Here is an 18,146-nt window from a genome sequence, read left to right on the forward strand (position 1 = left end):
CATTTAACTCTTGAAATGTTACAGAGTCAGAAATAAGTTTCTAGGCCGGGCGCCGTGGCTCGCGCCTGTAATCCCAGCACTTTGGGAGGCCGAGGCAGGTGGATCACAAGGTCAGGAAATCGACACCATCCTGGCTAACACAGTGAAACCCCGTCTCTACTAAAAATACAAAAAATTAGCCGGGCGTGGTTGCAGGCACCTGTAGTTCCAGCTACTCGGGAGCCTGAGGCAGGAGAATGGCGTGAACCTGGGAAGCGGAGCTTGCAGTGAGCGGAAATCGCGCCACTGCACTCCAGCCTGGGCCACAGAGCGAGACTCTGTCTCAAAAAAAAAAAAGAAAAAGAAAAAGAAAAAAGTTTCTATCTGAGGTTACTTTTCTTTTTCTGCCTCAAAGTGTCTGAACCAAAATAATCTCCCTGTAGGATGAGCTTCCTTTGTTAATCAATTAACATTGAAATGGGCACATACTTGCTCCCAACACCCAAGAGGAAGAAGACAGAAAATACACAAAGACACACACACATACACAGCCACACACTTAGTTCCCTTAAGGTCACTTAAAGGGCATGGGGGTAAAAAGAAAGGCTGAAAAGTAGAAACATCAAGGAAAGCAGAAAACTCCATCTCTTTTTATTTCTATTGTGCACTGTGTGCAAGGCAAGACTCCAGGTTATTTTTGGCAGAAATCTGCTGTTAGTAGTTAACCTGTCTTTTGTTATAGGAGTGCTGGCTGTGACCCTCATGATGGAGAGAAAAGGTATCAGGTCCTTTCCACCCCTACACTAACGAGTTGATTTAAACAGCAACCTCTAAAGTCACCAAACCCAACTAAGGTCATTATCACTCATGGCCCAACAGTGTTCAGTACTAAAGATTTTTCATGTCCCTCCCTAGAAATTTTTTTCACTTACATATGTAAGAATAAGGTTTTCCATTGAAAATGTTCAAATAAAAAGATAATCCAAAACTTTCAGCAACTGACATTAACAACTCAAATATACCAGCATTGTGCTTGCTTCAGCAGCACATGTACTAAAATTGGAACGATACAGAAATTAGCATGGTCCCTGCTCAAAGATGACATGAAAATTCATGAAGCATTCCACGTTTTAAAATTTTTATTAATTTATAAAAAAAATATATGCCAGTGTTACCAATTCCAGCACCTCAGTAAGGCAAGCGGTAAGCAAATGAGTTTATTTGATTTTTGTTTTTTTGTTTTTGTTTTTTTTTAGAGTCAAGGCCTCACTCTGTTATCCAGGCTGGAGTACAGTGGCACAATAATAGCTCACTGCAGCCTCAGATTCCTGGGCTCAAAAATCCTCCTGCTTCAGCCTCCAGGGTAGATGGGACAACAGGCGTGGGCTACCACACCTGGCTAACAAATGAGTTTATGTCAGCTAATCTGTTTTCTGACATGGATCAGACACAAGGCCATCTTGGTTAAGAGGGCAGGGCTTGGGATGAGACATCCCATCACTTATCAAGTGTGTGACTTCGTGTGAGTTATTTCTCTTTGGTCCTTGGTTTCCTCAATTATAAGATGGAGTTATGACAGTACCTACAATCCCATGTGAGGACTGACTGACTAATACTTTGGAAAGTCCTTAGACCTGCGTCAGGCACACGATTTCTATAATCACAATGTCACTGTCAGCAGCACCCTCCCTGGTCTAGTCTGGCCACTACCAACTCTAAGAAGAAGGAAGGAATGGATACAGACAAGGAGCTAAGGAGAAGAAATCAGACATAATTAACAGTCTGACCCCATCATTTGAGACAGACACTGAAGGAAAAATCTAAAGGCAAGGGAGTGGGGGCAGTTCTTAAATGCTATTTGGATGGATGTTGGAATTCTTTTGTTTGTTGAATGTCCCTCTCATTACCTCATTTATACCCTGTAGCTAAATGCTAAACCACTGATATGGAGGTAAAGACAGTCATCTTGCCCTATCAGAGGCAACATGCAGGACTTGTGGCTGGAACAAAGACTTGCCTTTGGTGAACACTACAGGATTGTCCTGTGAGCATGGCGACCATTCAAGGTCACCATGACCATTGGTCATGAACATTCATGGTCAACAAACTAGTAAGGTTTTCTTTTTGGTTTTTTTTTTTTTTTTTTTTTTTGTAGAGACGGAATCTCGCTCTGTTGCCTAGGCCGGAGTGCAGTGGTATGATCCCGGCTCACTGCGACCTCCGCTTCCCGGGTTCAAGCAATTCTCCTGCCTCAGCCTCCCAAGTAGCTGGGACTACAGGTGCAGGCCACCACGCCTGGCTAATTTCTTTTGTATTTTAGTAGAGACAGGGTTTCACCTTGTTGTCCAGGTCTCGAACTCCTGAGCTCAGGCAATCCGCCCGCCTCGGCCTTCCAAAGTGCTAGGATTACAGGCATGAGCCACCACACCCAGCCCAAACTAGGAAGTTTTTATTTATTTATTGCTTTTCTAAAAATTTTAATTCTTGTTGTTGTTTTTGGGTTTTATTTTTATTTTTAAATTGTTATTATTTTCTGTATTTTGCTTTTCTAAAAATTTTAATTATTGGGTTTTTCCCCCCATACCTCCCAGAACAAACAATAATTCTTTTTTTCTCTTCTATATTTTATTATGAAAAATGTCAAACATGCGGAAAAGTTGGGGGTAAAAAGTATAGTAAACATCTGTATATCTAGTATCTAGATTCAATAATTGTTAGCATGCCCATTTTGCTTTATTGATCTGTGCGGATGTATTCTTTTGTAAACATGTGAGCGTAAGTTGCAGACATTTTGATACCCTACTCTAAGTTCACTGAAATCCATCTCTAAAAAGTAAAGATATTCTCCTAAATAATAATATCATTACCATACCTAGGAAAATTCACAATCATCTGAGGTTCTGACACTGTTTAGATGCAGTAAGGTCTGAAGATAAAATCTGGTTTGTATATTTAACTAGCAGGTATGCTCTGAATCAGGTGGAAGAACCATGACTTGCTCTTCAGTAGCATCAGTGAGCTTCAGGAGTAAAGTCAGCAGAAAAGCACACACCTTAGGACAGGGTCTTCAGGAAGCACCATGGCTCTCAAGCTCCTCAAGCTTGTAAAAAAAAAGTTTGTTAAAAAAAATACACCTAAAAGACTCCTTTGATTATGAGGGTTTTTCCTTCCTGATTTCTTTTTCTAGATTTTCCTAATTTTTTACAGTGACAGAATAGTGTAATTAGAAAACATTTTTTAAAGTAACTTTAAATTCTCTAACAGCAATAGAAATGTTTTTCACTTTCTAAATCACTGTAATTATCAATAAAGCAAGAAATACAAAGGTGCAAGATAATGTGCCAACAATCTGCCTCATGAAAAAGAACCTGATGGGTTTCTACAGTATTTGTATATTATAAAGCTTTATACTCTCTAGGAATATATCATAGAAAGTTGGGTAAAAATTGTATTTGTGGTTATTTCTTTTTTATTATTACTTGTTTTTGTTTTATTTTACTTCCGGTAGAGACAGGGTCTCACTATGTTGCCCAGGCTGGTCTCAAAGTCCTGGGTTCAAGTGATTCACCCACCGCAGCTTCCCAAAGTGTTGGGGTTACAGGCATGAGCTGCCACTCTCGGCTTCCTGTGGTTATTTCTATTAAAGAATTAGGCATTTGGTCCTTTGTTAGAAAAATAATAACCCCGTATTACAAATGTTTTTATGGAAAAACAGAATCATCTTAAATTTAACTTACTATATCTTTTCCAGGAACATAGTCCTCACCATGAGGAAGTCTCATGTAAAATCACAGGGAATTTAATGGTTACTTTTTGAAGGAGAAATCCTGCTTACTAACCAGCTTTTTTCTAGAGTACATAGATCACTCCTGTTATGAACTGATGTGTAATTAAGATGGTTAATGTGGCCTGCGTGTTTGTGTCCCCCCCACCCCCAATATCCTATGTTGAAACTCTAACCCTCAAGGTGATGGTATTAGGAGGTAGGGCTTTTGGGAAATAACCTAATAGGATTAATACCCTTACAAAAGAGACCCCAGAGAGCTCATCTGACCTTTCTGCCATGTGAGAACACCATGAAAATGCTGCTGTCTATGAACCAGGAAACAGACCCTAACCAGATAGTGAATCTCCCAGCACCTTAATACTGAACTTCCCAGCCTCAAGAACTGTGAGAAATAAATTTCTGTGATTTACAAGATGCTCAGTTTATGGTATTTTGATATAGCAGCCTGAATGAACTAAGACAATGGTTAATGTTGAACATTAGATCCTTACCAATTAGGATTTAAAAAAGAAAACTGAGGACAACCAAGAAGACACTTACTAGACTGGTGCTCTGAATGGGCTCCAACACAGCCTTAGCTGTGGCTTTATCCTGGCCAGCAGCATTTGACATGGCAGCATTTTCCTGGGCCAGCCCAACCAGCTGGGCACTACCTGTATTCTTCAGCTTATCTGCAATTCGCTGGTTTTCTTTCTCTAGCTTGATTTTGGCTAATTGTGCTTCCAACATCCAATGTTCTTTTTCCTGCTCCAGTTTAGAAATCTTTTCCAAACTCTGTTGAACCTTGAAAAGTAACAGTGTTGTATCTTAGAGACTAATACAGATAAACCTTAGTGGCTAAAAAACCATTTTACAGAATGCAAACCAAAACTACCCCACAGAGGTAAAAATATAATAATAAAGCTTGACCCTAGAATACGGAGAGATTTATTAGACACGATACAAAAAGCACAACCATAAATCGAGAAATTAAACTATAGTAAGATAAAAAAAAACTCTACTCACTGAAAAACATCAAGAGTGAAAAGAAAACTCAGAATCGAATTAGAATCTGTAAAGAATTTATCCAACAGAGATCCAATAACTAGAACATACAAGGAATTCTTGCAAACCAATAAGATAGACAACTCAACAGAGAAAAAGGCAAAAAAAAAAAGAAAAAAAAAACCCAACAACAAAAGACTTGAACAAGACTATAAACAAATTAAAAGGTATGCAATGTCACTAATTATCAAAGCACAGCAACTTAAACCATCCACTTAATTAAAATATAAAAAGCAGAAAATACAAAAATGGTCATGTTTGTGAACAATTAGAACTATAGGTTGGTGCTGGCCGGGTGCGGTGGCTCACACCTGTAATCCCAGCACTTTGGGAGGCTGAGGCAGGCAGATCATGAGGTCAGGAGATCGAGACCATTCTGGCTAACACAGTGAAACCCCATCTCTACTAAAAATACAAAAAATTAGCCGGGCGTGGTGGTGGGCACCTGTAGTCCCAGCTACTCGGGAGGCTGAGGCAGGAGAATGGCGTGAACCCAGGAGGCGGAGTTTGCAGTGAGCTGAGATCATGCCACTGCACTCCAGCCTGGGGGACAGAGTGAGACGCCGTCTCAAAAAAAAAAAAAAAAAAAAGAACTATAGGTTGGTGCAAAAGTAATTGTAGTTTTGCCATTTATTTAAAAGTAGTATCAACAACCACAATTACTTTTGCACCAACCTAATACCATATACTGTGCTGAACACAAGCCAGACCTGAAAGAGCATAATTGCATTTAATAAAAATGCAATAACAGTATCAGAAAAAAAAAACTAATCTATGGTGCTAGAAGGCAGGAGAATGGTTACCTTTGGGGGAGAGGAGAGCAGTAACTGGAAATGGGCATGAGGAAGGCTTCTAATGTCCTAGTAATTTTTAAGGTAAACCTTTGCTATGAAAAACTCTCAAATCGTTTTTTCTCTGTTCTCACACCTTAACAATCAACACAGAAGACTTCTGTGACCCCAAAATATGTGGGGATATCTCCCCACCAACAAACAAGTAGTCAGTTTTGTTGTGGACATCAGCTGGGTGTCCTCCCATTTAATTCCACCACTATCTACATGGAGATAGTGTTAGATCCCACAGATTGTGAGCTCAGTTCCCAAAAATGCCTCCCCTGCAGACAGCAGTCACAAGTGTGGACCTTGAGAACTTGTGACTAACTGGCTTTAAGTTGAGGTTCCCATGACTCCCTTTTTGAGTTTGATTAATTTGCTGGAGTGGCTCACAAAAGTCAAGGAAACATGTTTACTGGTTTATTACCAAGGATACAGATGAAGAGATTTAGAGTGAAGCAGAGGAAGGAATGCAGAATTTCCATGCCCTCCCTGGGCATGCCACCCTCCAAGAGCCTCTATGTGTTCAGCTATTCAGAAGCTCCCAAACCCTGCCCTCTTGGGCTTTTTATGGAGACTGCACTGGATAGGCATGATTGACAACCATGAAGAAATGTGACTGGATCTAAATCCAACAAGCTCCACTGGGCGCAATGGCTCACGACTATAATCCCAGCACTTTGGGAGGCCAAGGCAGGGGGATCACTTGAGGTCAGGAGTTCAAGACCAGCCTGGCCAATGTGGCGAAACCCTGTCTATACTAAAAAATTAGCCGGGCATGGTGGTATGCACCTGTAATCCCAGCTACTCTGGAGGCTGAGGCAGGACAATCGCTTGAACCCAGGAGGCAGAGGTTGCAGCGAGCTGAGATCACGACACTGCACTCCAGCCTGGGTGACACAGTGAGACTCCATCTCAAAAAAAAAAAAAAAAAAGAAAAGAAAAAAAGAAGAACACAAAACCCAATAAGCCCTGTATTGTTTAGATTCTTCTCTGTACAGCAGCATTTCTTCCTCTAGGGTATGGAGCAAGACCTCCTCTAGAATGAGGGTCTTATGCCCTATAATGCGGTAAAGTCAGATTAGAGTCCTGCCTTGGGCAAGAGAAGATCAGAGAGAGAGATTCCATTTACTGTAACAAGGACTATGGGAGTTCTGAGCCAGCAACTATGAACAAATATATACATATTTTTTTTTCCTTTTTTTCTGAAAAGGACAGTGCCTCCCATTCCCACCCACTCCCCAAACTCAACTGACTACTAAATATTGCACATTTTTCATTCTTGCTCCTTTAAGAAATGAAAATAACTCAGAGTCACTACCTCTTGCCCCCTCTTATACTTTAGTATTTCAGACATTTAAATCTAGTACCTAAAAAAAAAGAATTAATCATCATGGCCAAAGTGTGGTGATATTACTTTAGTTCCAATTATAACACCAACTGAATCAAGATGACTTAGAGTGTCAACACGTTTTTCAACAAATTATGTCTATTTGCTTTTTAGTATGTATTAACTATTCACTTCACATGTTTATTTAGGCAGACTTTTGAATCATTCTACGTATCTTAAAAACTTTCTTTGGAGGATTTAACATTTCTGTTCTTTAACAATTTCTGTAATTTTCCCAGTGCCATACTTGCTGTGCAAGGCCTTCTCGACTTTCAGTAGAGCTGAGAAGGATGCGGCGGTTTGCCAGTGCTTCTTCATAAGGCACAGACTCCAACAGGGGCTATGATAAAAGCATCATAAGAATTAAAGAAAAAATATTGTATCACCCCTCCCCTGCATCCAGCATACACAAAGAATGCTAAACGAAGTGTGACAATAAATTCAGATGTATGTCAAAGTAGACTATTTTCTTTAATACACGTGAAAAGAAAGATAATTTTTTATTTTATTTATTTATTTTTTTTTTATGATTATACTTTAGGTTTTAGGGTACATGTGCACAATGTGCAAGTTTGTTACATATGTATCCATGTGCCATGTTGGTTTGCTGCACCCATTAACTCGTCATTTAGCATTAGGTATATCTCCTAATGCTGTCCCTCCCCCCTCCCCCCAAAAGAAAATTTTTTAAAAGAAAAATAATAGGCCGGGTGCGGTGGCTCACGCCTGTAATCCTAGCACTTTGGGAGGTCGAGGCGAGCGGATCACGAGGTCAGGAATTCAAGACCAGCCTGGACAATATGGTGAAATCCCGTCTCTACTAAAAATACAAAAATTAGCCGGGTGTGGTGGAACGCGCCTGTAGTCCCAGCTACTAGGGAAGCTGAGGCACGAGAATCACTTGAACCTGGGAGGCGGAGGTTGCAGTGAGCAGAGATTGTGCCATTGCACTCTAGCCTGGGCAACAGAGAGAGACTCTGTCTCAAAAAGAAAAAAAAAAGAAAAATAATAAAGAACTTAAAACAATTATAAATGGTCACTGACTTACCTTAGTTCGACTGATGACTTTACAATGGTGCAAAAACAATGCATTCAGTAGAAATCATGCTTTTGAGTACTTATACATACAACCATTCTGTTTTTCACTTTCAGTACAGTATTCAGTAAGTTATATGAGATATTCAACACTATTATAAAATTGGCCGGGAGTGGTGGCTCACCCCTGTAATCTTAGCACTTTGGGACACCGAGGTGATGGATCGCTTGAGGTCAGGAGTTCAAGACCAGCCGGGCCAAAACGGTGCTACTAAAAATACAAAAATTAGCCAAGTGTGGTGGCACACACCTGTAATCCAAGCTACTCAGGAGGCTTAGGCAGGAGGATCCTTTGAACCCCGGAGGCAGAGACTGCAGTGAGCAGAGATTGCATCACTGCACTCCGGCCTGGGCGACAGAGTGAGTGAGACTCCATCTCAAAAATAAATAAATAAGGCCGGGCATGGTGGCTCATGCCTGTAATCCCAGCACTTTGGGAGGCCAAGACGGGTGGACTACGTAAGGTCAGGAGCTCGAGACCAGCCTGACCAACATGGTGAAACCCCGTTCCTACTAAAAATACAAAAACAATTAGCCGGGCAAGGTGGCAGGATCCTGTGGGAGGCTGAGGCAGGAGAATCGCTTGAAACCAGGAGGCGGAGGTTGTGGGGAGCTGAGATCACGCCATTGCACTCCAGCCTGGGCGACAGAGCAAGACTCTGATTCAAAAATAAATAAATAAATAAATAAATAAAATAAAATAGCCTTTATGTTAGGTGACTTGCTCAAGTATAGGCTAATGTAAGTGTTTTGAGCACATTTAAGGCAGGCTAGGCTAAGCTATGACGGTTGGTAGGCTAGGCACATTAAACGCATTTTTGACATTTTTTTTTTTTTTTTTTGAGACAAGGTCTCATTTTGTCGCCCTGGGCTGGAGTGCAGTAGTAGTGTGATCACGACTCACTGCAGCCTTGACCTCCCAGACTCAAGGGCTCCTCCTGCCTCAGCCCAGCTTCCCAAGCATGCACCTGGGACTACAGGCATGCACCACCATGCCAGGCTGTTTTTTTGTTTGTTTGTTTGTTTGTTTGTTTGTTTGTTTGTTTGTTTGTAGAGACGAGGTCTCCCTATGTTGCCTAGGCTGATCTCGAACTCCTGGGCTCAAGTGATCCTCCCACCTTGGCGTCCCAAACTGTTGGGATTACAGGCGTGAGCCACTGCACCCGGCTGCAATATTTTCAACATACAATGGGCTTATCAGGACGTAATCCCATCATAAGTCAAGGAGCAACAGTATAAGCTACACTAACTAAAACCATATGGACTTGCACCAAAATAGACAGATGAAGAACAGAATAAAAAATCCAGAAACAAACAAAAGCATACATAAAAATTTATTATGTGGCAAATATTGCATTTCTAACTGAATGGAGAAAAGATGGACTAAATAAATGGTACAAGGACAACCAGCTAATTATTGAAAAAATAATAATTATTTAGATCCTTCTTTGACATCTTACATCAGAATTCTGGATGAATTAAAGATCCAAATCTAAAAATTTATTTATTTATGTATTTTTTTCCAGCTACTAGAGGCTGCCTGTCCAAATGTAAAAATTTAGACTGTAAAAATGCTGGAAGAAAATATAGGTGAATGTTTCTACTTTGGAAAGTAACCCCGGCTAAGAATGATCACCATGAAGAAAAAGACCTATTTGATGATACAAAAATAAAACCCTCTATTTTGAAAAACTACTACAGAAAACTAGGGAAAAAGATTTCCCACATAAACACAAAATTAACATTCTTAATATAGAGAGAGCTCTTTCAACCCTAATTAGAAACATTTATTTAAAAATAGGTAAGGCCGGGCGCAGTGGCTCACGTCTGTAATCCCAGCACTTTGGTAGGCCAAGGCAGGTGGATCAGGAGGTCAGGAGATCGACACCATCCTGGCTAAGATGGTGAAACCTCATCTCTACTAAAAGTACAAAAAACTAGCCGGAAGTGGTGGCGGGCGCCTGTAGTCCCAGCTACTCGGGAGGCTGAGGCAGGAGAATGGTGTGAACCCGGGAGGTGGAGCCGAGATCATGCCACTGCACTCCAGCCTGGGTGACAGTGCAAGACTCCGTCTCAAAAAAAAAAAAGGTAAATGACCTAAAGAGAGAATTTATACAATAAACACAAGTGATAACTATGAAAGGATGTTCCACCTCATTAACAAGCAAATATATATATATGAACCAAAACAACAGAAAGAAACCTCTCCTGAGATTGACAAATACTATATGCATGGGTTAAATTCGTATTTCTACTACTGGCAAACTATAAATAGGTAACCTTCCTGAAGTATAGTCTGGAAAAACATGCCAAAATTTGAAACACTCACAGACTTTGAACCAGCAATTCACATAGGGAGATAGGTAGCTTTTATACTGTGGGAAGTATCGTTCAGAGTGCCCATTTTGAAGGACAACTGGCAACTACTATTAAAACTTAAAATGTACAAGCCACATGGCCTACAACATTCTACTTCTCATATTCCACCCATGTGCCCAAGGAAACATTTACAAGGCTATCCATTGCAGTATTATTGTAACAGTAAAAAAGTGGAATTAACCTAAATGCCTACCAATTAAGGGAAACCTAAAGAAACTATGGAACATCCATATTATAGGATTCTATGCCGTATCTAAAAGGAATATAGTGAGTTCCACATGTAACGATATAGACAGTCTCTAAATCATTATTTCAAACAAAAAAAAGCAAATTGCACAATGAAACATGCATTTGGGAAGAAAAAAGGAGAAAAGAACAAAAGAAAAGTCAAGGAAGGAAGGAAGGAAGGAAGGAAGGAAGGAAGGAAGGAAGGAAAATTCTGTGTATTGTTTATAGACTGCATGCTTATAAATAAAGAGCCTGAAAGGTTACATATCAAACTGATAATTATGGTTACCTCTAGAGAGGAACTGGAATTAGGGATTATAATTTACCTGTAATGATCTAATTTAATATAAGAACGTGTTTATGCACTGCATAGTTAAAACGTTTAAAGAAATGAAGAGAAAAAAGTAAAATCCACAAATTGCAGGTGCAAGAATATCCACTGTAGCACTCCACTGTAACAGTGAAAAACAGGCAACAACTTAAATATCTACCAGCAATGAATTCATTAAATTATACATTTACAGAAGGAAACACTATAAATAAATGATGACAGCTGGCAGCTCTGGGTGCACTGTCTATAAGTTAGTCCTGCTCCCCAAAGAGCAGCTAAAAAATAAAAAAAATAGTAATTTATATTTTATATTTTATTATTCCTATTTCTTTCATTCTTTTTTAATGATGTCCCTTGAGTCATGTATTTTATAGATACAATTTTTGAGATATATATAAATATATCCTCAATGCATTAAGAGAAAAAATTATTCTAAAACAGTACATGCACCTAAATACATTCCGCTTTTTATAGTATGTGTGTGCATGTGCACTCAAACATATAATAACATTTTTTGGATATAAATATATTGTTTTCTAAAAAAAGTCAACTATAGCTACATTTGGGTGGTAGGATTACAGGTGACCACCATTTTCTTCTTAATGTACTGCAGTATCTTCTCTTTTTTTTTTTTTTTTTTTTTTTGGCAACAACTGCATATTCTTCTTCAGAAAAAAATCACACATATATTTCTTTTTTTTCTGTTTCTACAAGTTTAAGAGTTTCTGAAGTTCAATATTTACTGTTTGCCTGGCTACCTCACCCCAGGCGCTCTATCATGCACTTGGGACATGCATCCAACATGGCCTACGAATATAGGCAATGCTGCTTATCAGGTAAAGTCTGGGTCCTGTCACCTCCTCTTCCCCAGAGCCCTCCCCCAACACCCACCAACAACCTGCACCCCAATATCGTATAAAAAGTCAACAATATAAACTGCAGAAAAACTCTTGCCATTCTCTAGAATGACTCCTGATGTTTCCTCTGATTTAAATATTAACAGCAGTTAACAAACCTTTTGCAAAGACTTCATATAGGCAGCAGCTTTTTTCTTATACTGTAGCATGCATTCAGCTGAAAGAGGACTAATGAATCCACTCGCTGCCTTAGGTCCATAGCTCAGTGAAGCAATGAAGTAGTCCAAATTGTTGCTGAAGAAGGATGCAATCTAAACAAAGTGTAACAAGGAAATAGATTATGTTTTCCAACAATATATCTAAAATATGTATCTAATAGTTTTTGCAGCAAAGTTTAAAGATGTTGAGAATGGAAATGGAAATGAAATTTCAACACCTGCCCCGAAGTCCACATTTATTTATTTGAGAATACCTAGGCAATGGTTTATAATAAAAAGAGGACACAGTATAAATAGTCAGAACAAATTTCTGACAAGTCCTTTTCTAGACAATTTCTATTCTTCCTGAAAAGCAAGACTGATACTCATTTATTCTGTAGGTGACTTTCATGAGCTCTTTACCTCATTGATTTCTGCCACTGTTATCAAAATATCCATGTTTGGATTTCTAGATTCCATATTTTAACTTTGAATACTTCATATTCTAACAGAAGATATAACATAGTATCTTGAATATGTAACCTCCATTTAAATTTAATTCTATAAATCTCAATTTATAAATTACAAATATGGAAAAAAAAGACTGAAAATTCAGTAGACTGTCATTTACAGATTTAACATTTGTTAATTCTATGTAAGCAGACACAAAGATCTATCACTTTCAGAGCCATGATTTTGAATCTATAGCGTTTGGTAATATTTGTGATAATGCTACCTCTGTGGTTTTGCATCTTAACAAGTACTTTAAAGTGACTTCAACATGTGTCTTTTCATTGAACCTTTAATAGTAGGTCATGATCATCTGGATCATTAAATACTTAATTTCACTGCAAACTGACCGAAGTGCAGTTTCTTTTTTTTCTTTTTTTTTTTTTTTTTTGAGTCGGCGTCTCGCTCTGTTGCCCAGGCTGCAGTGCAGTGGCACGATCTCGGCTCACTGCCACCTCTGCCTCCTGGGTTTGACCAATTCTCCTGCCTCAGCCACCTGAGTACCTGGGATTACAGGTGCCCGCCACCACATCCAGGTAATTTTTGTACTTTCGTTAGTTTGAGACAGAGTCTTGCTCTGTCACCCAGGCTGGAGGGCAGTGGCACGATCTTGGCTCACTGCAACCTCCGCCTCCTGGGTTCAAGCCATTCTTCTGGCTCAGGTATCCCACTAGCTGGGATTACAGGTGCGCACCACCATGCCCAGCTAATTTTTGTACTTTGAGTAGAGACGGGGTTTCACCATGTTGGCCAGGCTGGTCTCAAACTCCTGACCTCGTAATCCTCCCACCTCAGCCTCCAAAAGTGCTGGGATTACAGGCGCGAGCCACCACACTCAGCCTAATTTTTGTATGTTTAGTAGAGACAGGGTTTCACCATGTTGGCCAGGCTGGTCTCAAACTCCTGACCTCAGGTGAGCCACCGCGCCCAGCCCAAAGTGCAGTTTCTTTAAGAATCCTTTGATAAGCCAGGTGCAGTGGCTCACACCTGTAAGCCCAACACTTTGAGAGACTGAGGCGGGGGTACTGCTTGAGCCCAGAGTTCAAGACCAGCCTGGGCAATATGGCAAGACCTCATCTCTTCAAAATTGAAAAATTAGCCAGGCATGGTGGTGTGCGTCTGTGGTCCCAGCTACTTGGGAAACTGAGGTAGGAGGCCTCACTGCAGCCTCAACCTCCTGGACTCAAGTAATCCTGTTACCTAAGCCTCCCAAGTACTTGAGACCACAGACGCACACCATCATGCCTGGCTGATTTTTTAATTTTGTAGAGATGAGGTCTTGCCATGTTGCCCAGGCTGGTCTTGAACTCCTGGGCTCAAGCAATAAATATTCCCACCTCATCCTCTTCAGTGCCATACGAAATGCTGATATAAATAAAAATGTCTGGCTAAATGCTTTAGCCAGAAAAGTTACAGTCTTGTATACATTAAAGAATATTGTATTTTGATAAATTTTAATAAGTAATCTGTAAAACAGAGTATTCTACTTTGGCAAAAATTGGTCAAAAATTAATCACTAATGGTCTGAAAGGTTATATTTTTCACTGATATTTTACTATATCAAATGAAATTCTATGTTAGGTAGTATTCAATAAAGTAAGGATTCCAAAAATCATGAGCTATATAGTCCTTGTGAATGACATGGATTCACACAGTGTTTGCATTTGGATCATTGTGAGGTTTATTTTCTTTTTTCTAATATTTCTACATTTTCCGAACTTTCTTTAATATGAATATACTACACTTTCCTACCGGGTTCTTAACGGAAATTACAAACTGTAAAATTAGGTTAATCAAATCATATCAGCTAAGTATTTAATATTAAGCTGACACCAATGAACATTAGTTCAAATATTTTAGTTGAAAACCATTTATTAAAATTCCAGAGTGAAGATCAGATACCTTTCCTTGAGATGACATTTTACGGTTTCAGGCAAAGTAAAGCTAAAATAAACTATGACGTATGCAAGTATTTAATTATTTTAGAGTTCTCAGGAGATCGAGACCATCCTGACTAACACGGTGAAACCCTGTCTCTACTAAAAATACAAAAACAAAATTAGCCGGGCGTGGTGGCGGGCGCCTTTAGTCCCAGCTACACGGGAGGCTGAGGCAGGAGAATGGTGTGAACCCGGGAGGTGGAGCTTGCAGTGAGCTGAGATCATGCCACTGCACTCCAACCTGGGCAAGAGCAAGACTCCAACTCAAAAAAAAAAAAAAAAAAAAAAAGTTGGCAAATACAGAGACTCATAAAATACCAACATTCTCTCTTTTCAGAATTTTTCTTAACTGAATCAAAGTTAGGATTATCCTCCGAAGACATCGGGCATGCCATGGATGAAGGAGGTGAAAGAGGAGGCAGTGGGGATGGTCCTCTGGCTCAGGAATCCTTTCCACATAGATCTGTAAGCTGACAGAACCTAAAGATAACACGTTTTAATCATGACCCCAAGCTATAGCAAGTGGTCACAAGGCCAGTCCAACTTTGGAAAATATGACACTGAAATGTCTAACATGATCTATGATCATTTCTGACTACTGTAAATCACTTGAAGAATATTTGTTCCTATTATGGTCAACCTGTCAGAATCAGAATAGTATATAAAGACAGACACAGAAATAAGCATTTCCTTTGGAAGTCATGCTGAGTCTGCTGCAATAAATGAGCTAAGATAGTTCTGAATACAGTCCTTTTGGTTTTATACATGTAGGATGTTCTCAGAGAAATCTTAATCATTAAAGTTGTTGATGACAGCCACATGAACGCACACTCTGCAAATATAACTTCTGCTGAAACAGAAATATCCATGATCAAAACATTCTTTTTTTTTTTTTTTTTTTGAGATAGGATCTTGCTCTGTCACCCAGGATAGAGTGCGGTGGCTCAAACATGGCTCACTGCAGCCTCAACCTCCTGGGCTCAAGCAGTCCTCCTACCTCGGCCTCCCAAGTAGCTGGGACCACAGACGCACATCACCATGCCTGGCTAATTTTTTAATTTTGTAGGGATGAGGTCTTGACATGTTGCCCAGGCTGGTCTTGAACTCCTGGGCTCAAGCAGTACTCTCGCCTCAGCCTCTCGAAGTGCTGGGATTACAGGTGTGAGCCACAGCACCTGGCTTATCAAAGGATTCTTAAAGAAACTGCACTTTAGTCAGTTTATAGTGAAAATTAAATATTTAATGATCCAGATGATCATGACCTACTATTAAAGGTTGAACGAAAAGACACATGTTGAAGTCACTTTAAAGTACTTATTAAGATACAAAACCACAGAGGTAGTATTATCACAAGTATTACCAAAAAAGAAACATACAAAAACACTAAGAGGAAAAAACCACAATATTAATGGAACATATATTGTGGTGAGTTTGTTTTCCTTTTTTTGTATGTTCCCAGTGTTCTATATGGCAGACCCTTCATATACACAAGGATCTATACTGAGACTACCTAGAATCTTCTAATCATCCAATATTGCATTAAAACATAAACAGAGAGTGATCTACACACTCAAGGCAAATGCTAAACAGTCACTGTCACATTGCTTTAAACATTAGGTAGGAAAGCAGCATGCAGTGCATGTGCCTATAGTCCCCGCCACCCAGGAGACTCCCCTGAGTCCAGGAGTTTGAGTCAAACCTGGCAACATAGTGAGAGATCCCTCTCTTAAAATAATAAGTCAGAGTAAATACTGGGTAGGAAGCAGAAGAAAGGGAGACAACTTTATTTTACAGTAAACCCTTATATTACAAAATCCTTTTACAGATCCATTTTCCTATGTCCTTCAGAAAAAAAGCACATGTTTAAGAATTTTAACATCAATATACGCCAGAAGAGAATTACCTTTCCTGCTCCATTTGTTAATGCCACTACTGATGACAGGATACAGTCATTAGTTGTTATCAGCTTCTGTGTTGCTGTTGGAAGTTCATGCTCTATTGTAGCTTTTTGACTATAATGCTTGGAAATATCTATAAAAGCAATTACATGAAAATTCATTATTATCTATATATAAGTCACATACAGATAACCGGCCCATTCACTTCTCCTATCTACTCTTCTAAATTTATAAAGTAAATTTGACAAAGAATGGTCTCAAGTGTCAGGATTGCACTGAATATCAATTAGGTCACAAATCTACATGGAAAGAACAGAGAGAAGTAAGGATCTCTGAACACCATCTTGGCTATCTTTACTACAGCCACCAAGAACTTCTCATCAGAGTATTAATTCTAACATTGGGTAAATGATCCTGACCAGTATCTACCAGTTAAAAACCACTGTTTTGCTAGTGTAACAGGCATTAAGGAGAAATTATCTTGTATTTATATAAACAACCCATGAGGCTGGAAAGGAGTAGCCAACACAACCACAATGTCTCACAGTCCTTACTGGACTGTAGCTAGTTTTCTAGGCACACCCTAACTAGCAATGAGAAATATCTGCACGGCCAAATACGGATTGGATACTCCAGTGCCTGACTTCCTGTGCAACCGTCTCTAGTCCAAGAATAGTACAATAAAGGCCTGTGGTTAGGAAAGCATAGAAGAGGTACACATATATACACATATGTATTAATTATATTATATATAATTGTATATATTAATAAATTACATAAAACTATATATAATACAATTATATATAGTATATGCAATTGTATATGTTAGTTTATATATAATTATATATATTTATATATGTCAATCACAAAACATGAAAATTTTTATAGCAATTCTGTACACAGAATATCATTAATTTAGAATCAAGAAATTTTGTTGATTATTTTAGACTATAGATAATTAATGGAGGAAATAAGACTATTTGGAAAGAAATAGTATTTGAGATTTAACCTGAAGTGATCATGATATTTTAACTCAAAATTACTATGGTCCATGAATGAGATTATTTTCACTAACATTTTAAAACTAGGGAATTTAAAGATTATTAATATATTCCTATATTTATATAAACTTGTATAAACGCACCTTTAATTTAGGATAGTTTTAGACTTATAGAAAAGTTATGGAGTTTCATTACACCCTTTAGCCAATTTTTCCTACTGTTAACATATTACATTACCATGGTACAGTTGTCAAAGAAAAGGAACCAACCAATTGGCACATTACTATTACATTCAATATATTTTTGAAAAGAAATGATTATCCTCAATATAGTCATAAGATGTCCAAGTGTATAAAAATTCAATTAGGATGCTGAATGCTTTCTGTTTTTTTTTACATTTTATTTTAGAGGCAGGGAGTTTATGTGCAGGTTTGTTACGCGGGCATATTGTGTAATACTGGGGTTTGGGCTTCTACTGAGCCCATCATCCAAATGGTGAACATAGTAGTGGGATTGTTAATACCCAGTAGTGGGATTGCTGGGTCGAATGGTAATTCTATTTTTAGAACTCTAAAAATGAGAGAAATCTCCATACTGCTTTCCATAAGGGTTGAACTAATTTACATTCCCACCAACAGTCTATAAGTACTGAATGCTTTTTGTATACTGAACTTGCT

General features: G+C 38.9%; 1 protein-coding gene and 1 non-coding gene across 6 annotated transcripts in view; one reads left to right on the forward strand and one right to left on the reverse strand.

Annotated features, from left to right (window-relative positions):
* Positions 1-18,146, reverse strand: part of PPP1R21 (protein phosphatase 1 regulatory subunit 21) — a 74,540-nt gene that overhangs the window by 11,758 nt on the left and 44,636 nt on the right. For all 5 annotated transcript variants that reach the window (XM_032176393.1, XM_032176396.2, XM_032176395.2 and 2 more), the window contains exons 14-17: positions 16,474-16,601; positions 12,082-12,234; positions 7,281-7,373; positions 4,307-4,549 (exon numbers count right to left, since the gene is read on the reverse strand). In XM_032176393.1, the coding sequence (XP_032032284.1) occupies positions 4,307-4,549; positions 7,281-7,373; positions 12,082-12,234; positions 16,474-16,601 (617 nt within the window). The remainder of the gene's footprint in view (positions 1-4,306; positions 4,550-7,280; positions 7,374-12,081; positions 12,235-16,473; positions 16,602-18,146) is intronic.
* LOC116484318 (U6 spliceosomal RNA) lies at positions 1,009-1,112 on the forward strand. The gene has a single exon (XR_004252501.1). It is a non-coding gene; the product is annotated as a U6 spliceosomal RNA (small nuclear RNA).

Source organism: Hylobates moloch, unplaced genomic scaffold (assembly GCF_009828535.3).
Source record: "Hylobates moloch isolate HMO894 unplaced genomic scaffold, HMol_V3 SCAFFOLD_15, whole genome shotgun sequence".
Taxonomy (NCBI): Eukaryota; Metazoa; Chordata; class Mammalia; order Primates; family Hylobatidae; genus Hylobates; species Hylobates moloch.